Genomic DNA, 12,368 nt, shown 5'->3' with positions numbered 1-12,368 from the left:
GGGAGTAGGAGAAAAAGGAAGAAGAAAACAGAATAATAAGAAATTATCACAGATCATTCCCAAAATGAATAAGTGGCATGTGCATGTCTGACCCAACAACCACCACAGGGGGGAAAAAAAAAAAAAAAAAAGGAAAGAAAAAATGCATCATAATACAAATTCGAGATGGAAAAAAAGATAAAGGTAATGCACATTTCTTTTTGCGTTATCTTGTTTACCTTTTGGCTGTACTGACTTCATCATAAAGTAAAGGAAGTAGAAAAGAAAACTGCAAAGGATACTTTAGTTTAATACCTGCTAGGGAACCTACAGGGTATCCTGAAGCTATGGCAACAAATAATTTCTTTAAAGGTCTTCCGCATCTCTTGACTGCGGAAGGCATATATCAGAGGATCGATCACAGAATTACACATGATGAGTATGAGGTACATATTGAAGTGAGACATAAAACAAGAACAGTAGAGGTTCTGAGGGCAAGAAATCATCAAAATGAGGTGGAGAAAGAATGGAGACCAGCAAACAATGAAAATGCCCAACAGCATGGTCAGGGTGATGGCGCCTTTCATGCTGGTCCTTTGCCACACAGAACTGTATCCAGGCAGAGCTGCTATCCGCTTGACATGAGTCTGTGCCAGGAGGAACATGTGTATATACAGAGACACCATGAGGAACAACATGGTAAAGAACATGGAGATGAGGCAAATGATGACATAAGTGGATTCGTAGTAAATAATGAAAACAATGCCACAGCCTGTGCAAAAGGTCCAGATGCATGCAATAATCACTCCAGAACGCTTCACTGTCATGATGTGATGGTAGCGTAGGGCATAGAAGACGGTGACGTACCTATCCACAGCAATGGCCAGCAAACTGCACATGGAAGCCACCACGGAAATGCAAATCATGGAGTCAAACACATTGTCAATGTGATGCACAAAGGCATCTGCTATCACCAGGTGCTTATTATTTATTAAGTATATGGTAATAGTCTCCCAGACGTTGGACATGCTCACCAGCATGTCAGCAACTGCTAAACTGCACACAAAGAAATACATGGGAGAGTGTAAATTCTTGTTCTTTACTATGGCACCTATGACCAAGATGTTCTCCAAGAGGCTGATGAGACCCAGAGTCAGAAACACCTCCACAGCAATGCCCATTTCTTCACATGGAGATGACTTGTTCTTGACATTTGTTTCTGAAAGGTTTCCCTCTGTGGCATTCAGGTTGAAATCCAAGAAATACAGATGAAATGAGGAATTCATTGCTTCTCTTCTTGGCAGCAAATGTACTGCAAAACATGTTTTAACTCATGATCCAGAGAAGTTAATAATCTACCAAAGAAGCACAATTTACCAAAGAAGCAAGCATAACGTGAGAATGGGGATGAATGGACTCAGCGCATTTGCTCAGTATTAAAATTCTATATATTAGAATATAATACCTGCTGCCTCATATCCGGATCCCTGGAATAGTGCCTGGAATAGACATGCAGGCTTGCAGTTTTCACCAGTCTCCTGGTCCTCCTTCCTTTAGGCTCTAATTCTTTCACAGACCTCTTAATACATCTCAGTGTGCCTGAGACAGTTTCACTTTTTATGCTTGTTGTCCTGGCAACCAAGTTCACTCTCAAAGGTGTCCCCAACTCACAACCTACAAAATCCCTTCCACTCTACTGATTTTCACGTTCCTAAGGCTACTGTATTACATTTTCCTCAAGTGAGCTTAGATTTCTGAAGGATACACAGGCCCATATTCTCTTAAGAGAGATAGATAGGCATCTTCTTAACATTTGTCCTGACACTTCTAAAATCCACTAGGATTCAGTCTCCATAGTTGTAATTAAGATTGTAACCAAGGTGATCCACTAACCTCAACATAATCACAAATAAAAAGCTACTGTCTTCAATTCATAAATTTAGTTGCACATACGTGTTAAAATCAAGGCACACAGAATGCTGTTCTTCCGTCAATAAATATTTCCCTGACTTTTGCATTTGCAATTCCATAAAATCTGATTAATGGATAGTTTCATAAGTTCCACATAAGCATAGTACAAAGAAACAAGAGATTTAAATTTACCAAGAATTAGAGCAAGATCACTCCTTTTTCGCCCAATTTCTCTACCATGATTTATATTAAAAAATCCTTTTGCCATCCAAACTCAGCACATCTGGGGAGAGAGTTAGAATTTCTGTCATCATTCTCATCATCAACAATAAGTATTTACTGAAATGTAATCATTTGTTATTTTGTCTAGTTCTATCTCAGAGATAGTGACCAATTAATTATGCTATTACATTAAACATCAGATCAAGCTGTTTAAATGTTCAACTAGCTCTCTTCCACATGTCGGTTAGGCATGATTTTGCATTCCTTTCAAGATGATTTTAAGTAAATAGAAAGCATGGCTATTTACCAGTGCTCTCCCCCACGTCTCTTCTCTTTCACAGCAGCCGTGGGCCCCTAGCTCGGGACACTGGTTCAGCCTGGACACCTGACATCCAAAGGGTGCGACCGCTGCCAAGAGTTAAATGCCATCACTCTAGGATAGGACACTTCAAACCGAGCTGACAGGCGTCTTGAGCATGGTCGCTGCTCTCTTGCCTTTACACAGCCTCGCAGCCCCGCCTCCCTGCCGCCGCTCTCTCTCGGGACCTGGACCTTCTTGACCAGGACAGGCTCTTTACCCAGCGGTGGGCCTGAAGCACCACCTAGCGGTCAGAGTTGTAGATTATGAACCTCCCTTTCCCATGCGTACGTTGCTCTGGTTGCCGGCCTTAGGAGCTCCTGGTGACACCTGCTTAGAACAACTTTCTTCTATTTGTGGAAAATCTTCCCCCAAAAGTGCGTTCAAGTGTGTTTTCTAGCTGGTTATTCTTTTTGACTTTTCTTCTTTTCTTCTTACCTACTGATTAAAACGTTGACAGATCATATGACAGCTCAGGTTCTCCCATTTTTCTGTCAGTCCTTCCCTCTGGGACCCTGGCTCAATGTTCCCCCGACGACTGCTCTCTGGGAAACCGCAGCCTGGAACTGTCATCTGTGATCCTAATACACACCCCTTGCTGGCCCAAGACTTTAACTCCTCCACAAGAACTCTGTCAGCCATGCCAGGTCTAACACTAACAACATACTTTTGCTACTAGAGAAAAAAGAGAAAAGAGACTTTCCTCTGCCAGATATCATGGCTTTTGGCAATATTTTCTGGACCACCCATTTCTCTGGTACCTAAAACACTGACGTGAAACTCCCTTTCCCCCAAAGGACCTTTATCACACAACACCAGAAACAGATGCCCAAGTGACTGCCAAGACAAACCTGGGACAGAAATGCACGAACCTGCTCTATTACCACAGATGTGTTTGCAGCTTCGCACATGATCTGACAAGATTTCCAATAAATGTAAGCATACGAGGCTGCAGTCTGGGAAGTCCAATGCCCTGGTGTTTTAGTGCCATGCTGACAGCCACAGATGGAATGCTGTGAAGAGGTTTCTTATGTTGAGAACAGGGCTGTGTATGTGCAAAGGAATGGTTGATAGAACACATATAAAGATTCAAGCATTCCTTATTTTTTCTTTATATTCCAGATAAAAGAGGGCTCTGTAAAAGATCCTGGTTTCCCAATAAAGTGGTAAAAGTGGAAACTTCTGTTAAAGACAATTAATTGTCCAGACTACATAGCACAGTTGCCTTTGATGCTGGTCAAATAGCACACCAATCTAAGCCCTGTGTACAGATGCTATTGCATGTGCTGAAATGAATTAGTTTTATTTTTTTTAATTTATTAGGGTGAAAATTGTTAATGAAATTACATAATTTCAGGTGTACAATTCTGTATTACATCATCTATAAATCCCATTGTGTGTTTACCATCCAGAGTCAGTTCTCCTTCCATCACCATATATTTGATCCCCCTTACCCTCATCTCCCTCCCCCACCCCCCTTACCCTCTGATAACGACTAAATTATTGTCTGTGTCTATGAGTTTTTCTTTCTCATTTGTTTGTCTTGTTTTTGGTTTATATACCACATATCAGTGAAATCATAGGGTTCTCTGCTTTTTCTGTCTGACTTATTTCACTTAGCATAATACTCTCAAGATACATCCATGTTGTCACAAATGCTCCTATATCATCTTTCTTTAACGCTGAATAGTATTCCATTGTGTATATATACCACAACGTCTTTATCCATTCAGCTATCAAAAGACATTTTGGTTGTTTCCATGACATTTGGTTGTTTCCACCGTAAACAAAGCTGCAATGAACATTGGAGTACACGTGTCTTTATAGAGAAACGTTTTCAGGTTTTTGGGTAGATACCCAGGAGAGCGATTGCTGGGTCATATGGTAATTCTATTCGTAATTGCTTGAGGAACCTCCACACTGCCTTCCATAGCGACTGCACCAGTCTGCATTCCCACCAACAGTGTATCAGGGTTCCTTTTTCTCCACAGCCTCTCCAACACTTGTTGCTATTTGTCTTGTTGATGATAGCCATTCTGACTGGGGTGAGGTGATATCTCATTGTGGTTTTTATTTGCATTTCTCTGATGATTAGTGATGTTGAGCATTTTTTCATATGTCTATTTGCCATTTGTAAGTCCTCTTTGGAGAAATGTCTCTTCAGGTCCTCTGTCCATTTTTCAATTGGGTTGTTTGTTTTTTTGTTGTTGAATTTCATGAGTTCCTTGTATATTTTGGATATTAGCCCCTTATTAGAGGCACTGTTTGCAAAAATCTTCTCCCATTCAGTTGGTTGCCTCATTATTTTGTCAATAGTTTCTTTTGCTGTGCAGAAGCTTTTCAGTTTCATATAGTCCCATTTGTTTATTTTAGCTTTTACTTCCATGCCTTTAGAGTCAAATTCATAAAATGCTCTTTGAACCCAAGGTCCATAAGTTTTCTTCTATGCAGTTTATTGTGTCAGGTCTTATGCTTAAGTCTTTGATCCATTATGAATTAATTTTGGAACATGGTGACAGGTAACAGTCCAGTTTCATTCTTTTGCACGTGGCTATCCAATTCTCCCAGTACCATTTATTGAAGAGGCTGTCTTTCCTCCATTGTACGTTTTTAGCTTCTTTGTCAAAAATTATCTGTCCATATTCTGTGGTTTTATTTCTGGGTTCTCAATTCTATTCCATTGGTCTAGGTGTCTGTTTTTCTGACAATACCATGCTGTTTTTATTATTGTAGCCCTGTAGTACAAGCTAAAGTCAGACAGTGTGATACCTCCAGCATTGTTCTTTTTTCTTAAGATTGCTTTGGCTATTTGGGGTATTTTGTGGTGCCAAACAAATCTGATGATTTTTTTTGTTCTATTTCTTTAAAAAATGCCATTGGGATTTTGATGGGGATTGCATTAAATCTGTATATTGCTTTGGGTAATATGGCCATTTTAACTATGTGGATTCTACCAATCTATGAGCATGGAATGTCTTTCCAGTTCTTTGCGTCATCTTCAATTTCTTTCAAAAATGTCTTATAATTTTCAGCATATAAATTCGTCACATCCTTGGTTAAGTTTATTCCTAGGTATTTTATTCTTTTTGCTGCAATTGCAAAGGGAATTGTTTTTTGTATTTCTTTTGATGAGATTTCATTGTTAATATATAGGAATGCAATGGACTTTTGTACGTAGATTTTGTAGCCAGCAACTTTACTGTATTCGTTGATTGTTTCTAACAGCTTTTTGGTGGAGTCTTAAGGGTTTTCTGTATATAGCATCATGTCATCTGCAAAGAGTGATATTTTAACTTCTTCATTCCCAATTTGGATGCCTTTTATTTCTTTCTCTTGCCTGATGGCTCTGGCAAGGACTTCCAACACTATGTTGAATAGCAGAGGTGATAGGGGACAGCCCTGTCGTGTTCCTGAACGTAGAGCAAAGGGCTTCAGTTTTTCACCATTAATTATGAGATTAGCTGAGTGCTTCTCATAGATGGTGTTTATTATCTTAAGCTATTTTTCTTCTATACCTATTTTATTAAGTGTTTTAATCATAAATGGATGTTGTATCTTATCAAATGCTTTTTCTGCATCAATTGATAGAATCATATGAATTTTGTCCTTTATTTTGTTTATGTGATGTATCACATTGATGGATTTGCAGATGTTGAACCATCCTTGTGCTCCAGGGATGAACCCCACTTGGTCATGATGAATAATCTTTTTAATGCATTGTTGTATTCAATTTGCTAAAATTTTGTTTAGGATTTTTGCATCAGTATTCCTCAGAGATATAGGTCTGTAGTTTTCTTTTCTTGTGTTGTTGTTACCATGTTTTGGTATCAGGATATTGTTGGCCTCATAAAATGACTTAGGGAGTACTAACTCTTCTTCAATTTTTTGGAAGAGTTTGAGCAGGATTGTTGTTAGATCCTGTTGGAAGGTTTGGTAGAATTCACTAGTGAAGCCATCTGGTCCTGGACTTTTGATTTTGGGAAGGTTTTGGATGACAGATTCAATTTCGTTACTGGTGATCGGTCTGTTTAGATTTTCCAATTCTTCATGGTTCAGCCTTGGAAGGCTATATGTTTCTGAGAACTTGTCCATTTCTTCTAGGTCATTGAATTTGGTGGCATATACTCCTTCATAGTATTCTTGCATGATCCTTTGTATTTCTGTGGTGTCCATGATAACTTCCCCTTTTACATTTCTGATTTTGTTAATTAGTGTCTTCTCTCTTTTTATCTTAGTGAGTCTACCCAAGGGTTTGTCGATTTTATTAATTTTTTCAAACAACCAGCTCTTTGTCACATTATTTTTTTCTATTGTCTTTTTGTTCTCTATTTGATTGAGCTCTGCTCTGATTTTTGTTATTTTCTTTCTTCTGCTGACCTGGGTTTCACTTGTTCTTCTTTTTCTAGTTCTTTAAGGTATAACATGAGGTTATTTATTTGGGATTTTTCTTGTTTCTTGGGATAGGCCTGTAAAGATATAAATTTCCCTCTTAAAACTGCTTCGCTGCATCCCCAAAATTTTGGTAGGATGTATTTTCATTGTCATTAGTTTCTATGTATCTTTTGATCTCTCCTCTAATTTCTTTTTTGACCCAGTCGTTGTTTAACAGTATGTTGTTTAATCTCCATATGTTTGTGTTTTTTCGTGCTTTCTTTTTGCAGTTGATATCCAATTTCAAAGCTTTGTGATCAGAGAATATGCTTGGTACGATTTCAATCTTCTTAAATTTGCTAAGGCTGATTTTATGTTGCAATATATGGTCTATCCTTCAGAATGTTCCATGTACACTCAAAAAGAATGCATAACCTGATGTTTTAGGATGAAGTGCTCTACATATGTCAATGATGTCCATTTCATCTAATGTGTCATTTAGGGCTGCTATTTCATTATTTATTTTCTGTTTGGATGATCTATCCATGGCTGTCAATGATGTATTTAAGTCTCCTAGTATAATTGTGTTTTGGTCAATTTCTCCCTTTAGTTCTGTTAGTAGTTGCTTGGTATATTTCGGTGCTCCCTGATTTGGGGCATAAATATTGATGACTGTTATGTCTTCTTGCTGTATCATGTCCCTATCATTATGAAATGTACATCTTTGTCTCTTGTTATCTTTTTCACCCTGAAGTCTGTTTCATCTGATATCATTATGGCTACACCTGATTTTCTCTGGATACCATTTGCTTGGAGTGTCAATTTCCACCCTTTCACTTTGAGTCTATGCTTCTCCTTGTAGCTGAGATGTGTCTCTTGGAGACAGCATATGGTTGGATTTAGTTTTTTGATCCAATCTACTACTCTGTGCCTTTTTATTGGCGAGTTCAGTCCATTTACATTTAGGGTGATTATTGATATGTGAGGATTTCCTGTCATTCTATCTTTAGTTTTCTGGTAAGGCTGTGTCTCCATTGTTTCTTTGCCTTTTTGTTGTTGTCTATTATTTCTGTGTGGTGGTATTCTATGATGTTTCCCTCTGTTTCTTCTTTTATTACAGTATATATTTCAGTTCTGGATTTTTTTTGAGTGGTTACCCTTAAGTATATGTAAAAGAAAGTTTGATATTTAGAGTATTCCATTTTCTTCAGCACGCTTACTTTCTCCATTCCCATATTCCGGTTCAGGCCTTTATTCTCCCATTTTTATGTTTCGGTTGCCACAAATTGTACCTGTTGATGGTGGTCGAATAGCCTCCTTTAGTATTTCTTGTAGTGCAGGTCGTGTATTAGAAAACTCCCTCAGCTTCTGTATGTCTGGAAAGGTCTTTATTCCTCATTCATATCTAAAGGAAATCTTTGCTGGATATATTATTCTTGGCTCATGATTTCTCTCTTTCAATAGTTTGAATGTTTGGTTCCACTCCCTCCTGGCTTGTAGAGTTTCTGCTGAAAAATCTGATGATAATCTAATGGGCTTTCCTTTGTAGGTTACCGTCTTCTTTTCCCTGGCTGCCTTGAGGATTCTTTCTTTGTCCTTGATTTTAGACAGCTTCAATACAATGTGCCTTGGAGAAGCCCTGTTGGGATTGAGGTAATTAGGTGTTCTATTTACTTCTTGGATTCGAGGATCCAGTCTGTCTACAAATTTGGGATGTTCTCATTAACAATTTCTTTGAATATATTCTCTGTTCCCTTCTGTCTTTCTTCTCCTTCTGGTATGCCCATTATTCTTATATTGCTCTTTCTGATAGAGTCAGAAAGTTCTTGTAGCGTTCTTTCATTTCTTTTAAGTCTCAAGTCTCTTTCTTCTTCCATCTGTGTAATTTCCAAGTTTCTATCTTCAATGTCACTGATTCTTTCCTCCATCTGGTGAACTCTACTACCTAAGCTGGTTATTTCATTCTTAATTTCTTCTATTGAGTTCTTAATCTCCAGAAATTCCATTTGTTTCTTTTTTAAAATTTCAATCTCTTTCGTAAAATGCTCATATTGTTCTTTGATTGCGTTCCTGAGTTCATTAAATTGCCTTTCTGTGTTTTCTTGCATCACTTTGATGTTTTTCAGAACTGCAATCTTGAATTCTCTATCATTTAAGTCACATATTTCCATATTTTTAAGTTCCTTTTCTGGAGACTTTTCACTTTCTTTCTGAGCTGTCTTGTTGCCTTGGTTATTCATGGCAATTACTGATTTATTATTTCTCTTCCTAGACATCTACAGGAGTGGCTTCTGCAACAGGTTGATAGGATGAGGTCTTTCTTTTGTTTTCCAATACTTGTTGGTAGAATGTTTTATTTTCTCTCCGACTGCAGCCTTTTATTTTTCTCTCTGAAACCGTAGTGCTGTGTTTTCTCTGCACTATTCCAGCTTCTCACACAATGGGGGGATTCCACGGGCCTCTCCTCTGTTAACAGTTCACCTGGGTCATAGGGCGGCACGTCCCTGTGTGGGTGTGGAGAGGTTTTGAAGTTCCAAAGCTCTTTCTGCACCAGATTCAGAGCCTGTATGTTTCAGCAGTTCTTTTTTCTCCTGCAGGGATCCGCCCAGATAGGTGGGGCCAGAGGTGGGGTGAGTTGTGAAAGCTGGCCCAGAGCAATGGCGGCGACCACCTTCACAGCCGGTCCTGCTCCCACAGCTCCCTCCCCTTTGCTGAAACTAGTTGGGCTGCGAATCTGTGTCTACGGTCCACAGTTCTCAGAACAGCAAATATCCTGTCCTTTTGATCTGACACTGCTACTTTATCGCTTATAGCACCGGGCAGTTGGGGGTGGGGCGAGCTCTGGGAGGGTAGGGAGGGGGCGGCTAGTCTCTGTGCCTAAGACTTCCATTCTCTGCTTGGCAGTGAGGGCTTAAACCACCGTTTTCAGCCTTCTTCCCTCAGTCTTTGCTCCGAGGTCTCTGCCATGAGCGTTGGATTCAGCCGTGTTATATGCTGCCCCCTCAGCCCTGTGGGCCATAAGCGGAGCCCTATCAGTCCAAGTTCTTCCCTCTCCCACAGCTGCGGTAGTTCCGGGATGCAGCGAGCTCCAAGCACTGAGCTAGGTCTGCTTCCTGTGCCCGTGCGGCTCCATCTCCGCACTTCTCCCTTCCCTCCTCCCCTGCTCGCGCGATTTGCCCACCTGGAGGTGAATTCAGCAGTGGGCCTCTTCGTCTTGCCTGTCTGCTCTGCAGGGAGTCCTTTGTGGAGTTATTAGTGTTCGATTAGTTGTAAATTCCAGGGGAGCTTTAAAGAGGCTCACCTCATGCTGCCATTTTGATGACGTCTCCATGAATTACTTTTTTAATCTTTACAGAAGCCCTAAGAAGTGGATCCTTGCATCATTGCCATTTCACAAAGGAGGAAACTGATGCTTGGAGAGATTTTGTAGCAAACCCAAGGTCTCAACGCTTAAAAGAAGCACAGTTGTGGCTTAAACACTGGCAGCTTGACTCAGAGCCCATGCAATTTCCCAGCAGAATGCTGCCTCTTCAAAGAACCCTAGTAGTCATTAGGATTATTTTTTTTTATTTTTTAAAATCAAAGTTTATCGAGATGACAACTGTTAGCAAAGTTACATAGATCTCAGGTGTACAATTCTGTAATACATCGTCTATATATCACATTGTGTGTTCAACACCCAGAGTCAGTTGTCTTTCCATCACCATATATTCGATCTGCTTTACCCTTATTTACCACCCTTCTCCTCCTTCCCCTCTGGTAACCACTAGACTATTGTCTGTATCTATGAGTTTTGTTTCTTCATTTGTTTGTCATGTTCTTCTGTTGTTTTCAGGTTTATATACCACATATCAGTGAAATCATATGGTTCCAAACTTTTTCTGTCTGACTTATTTCACTTAGCATTATAATCTCAAGATCCATCCATGTAGTCACAAATGGTATTATTTCCTCTTTTGTTATGGCCGAGTAGTATTCCAATGTGTATATTACCACAACTTCTTTATTCGTTCCTCTATTAAAGGACACTTTGGTGTATCCATGTCTTGGCCACCGTAAATAAAGCTGCAAAAAACATTGGAGCACATATGTCTTTAATGATAAATAATTTCAGATTTTTTGGATAGGTACCCAGGAGAGGGATTGCTGGGTCATATGGTAATTCTATTCTTAATTTTTTTTAATGGAATAAAAGATTGTCTCAATCGATACAGGAAAATTGTTTGACAAAAATCTAATATCTTTCATGATAAAAACACTTGAAAAACTAGTAATAAAAGGGAGCTTCCTTGACCTGGTAAAGGTCATCCTTTAGCTAACACCATTTTTTTTTTCAGTTTAAAATTTTTTTCATTTTTTAAATTAGTTTCAGGTGTACAAGGCAAAGTAATACTTAGACGTTTATCATTTATATCCCTCACACTGTGTGAACCCCCTTCCCCTCATCCGCTATCCCTCTGGCATCGCACAGAGCCATTACATTTCCACTGTCTCTATTCCTAATGCTGTACTCCACTTCTTGTAAGTATTCACAAACACACACACACACACACACACACACAAAAAATTATAGTTGGCATTCATTATTGTTCAGCTTCAGCTTCAGGTGTACAGTGCAGTGATCAGGCATCTACATCATCCCTGAAGTGTTCTCCCAAATGGGACAAGCGTCCATCAGAAACCCTACAAAATCTTTACAACATTATTGATTACATTCCCTAAATTAATTTTCAAAAACTCGTGGCCATCTTGTGGTTACTGACTGTTTTCTGATCCCCTCACCTTACTCCTTATCCCCACCACCCCGCCCATCTAGCAACCTTCAGTTTTTCCTCTATGTCTCCAAAACTGTTTCTGATTAGTTCATTCACTTATTCTTTTCTTTAGATTCCACATATAAGTGAGCTCACATGGTATTTGTCTTTCTCTATCTGACTTATTTCACTTAACATAATGCTCTCTAGGTCCATCCATGTTGTTGCAAATGGTAAGATTTCTTTCTTCTTTATGGCTAATACTCCATTGTATAAATGCACCACAGTTTCTTAATCCAGTCATCTACCGATGAGCATTTCGGTTGTTTCCATGACTTCGCTATTGTGTACAGTGCTGCAATAAACATTGGAGTGCATAAAGATTTTTGAATTAGAGGTTTGTATTTCTTCGGATATATACCTAGGAGTGGAATTGCTGGATCATAAGGTAGTTCCATTTTCAGATTTTTGAGATACCTCCATACTGTTTTCCATAGTGGCTACACCAATCTGCAATCCCACGAACAGTGCACAAGGGTTCCCTTTTCTCCACCTCCGCACCAGCACTCGTTGTTTGTTGATTTATTGATGATAGCCATTTTGACTGGGGTGAAGTGGTATCTCATTGTGGTTTTTATTTGCATTTCTCTGATGGTTAGTGAGGTTGAGCATTTCTTCGTATGTCTGTTTGCCATCTGTATGTCCTTTTTAGAAAAATGTCTCTTCAAGTCCTCTGCCCATGTTTTAATTGGGTTGTTTGATTCTTTGGAGTT

The 12,368-nt window shown here is 39.2% G+C and overlaps 1 protein-coding gene across 1 annotated transcript; it reads right to left on the bottom strand.

Moving 5' to 3' along the window:
• Positions 1-287: 287 nt before the first annotated feature.
• Positions 288-2,158, bottom strand: MC5R (melanocortin 5 receptor; the record flags this gene model as incomplete). Its single annotated transcript, XM_081077963.1, has 2 exons — positions 288-1,291; positions 2,083-2,158. 2 exons carry the CDS (start codon positions 2,156-2,158, stop codon positions 288-290), a joined length of 1,080 nt encoding a protein of 359 aa, XP_080934089.1.
• Between the last annotated feature and the right edge of the window lie 10,210 nt (positions 2,159-12,368).

Source organism: Rhinolophus hipposideros (genome assembly GCF_964194185.1).
Source record: "Rhinolophus hipposideros genome assembly, chromosome: 17".
In the NCBI taxonomy this organism is placed as follows: domain Eukaryota; kingdom Metazoa; phylum Chordata; class Mammalia; order Chiroptera; family Rhinolophidae; genus Rhinolophus; species Rhinolophus hipposideros.
The sequence above is the reverse complement of the archived record's forward strand: the minus strand, read 5'-3'. Positions and strand labels throughout refer to the sequence as shown.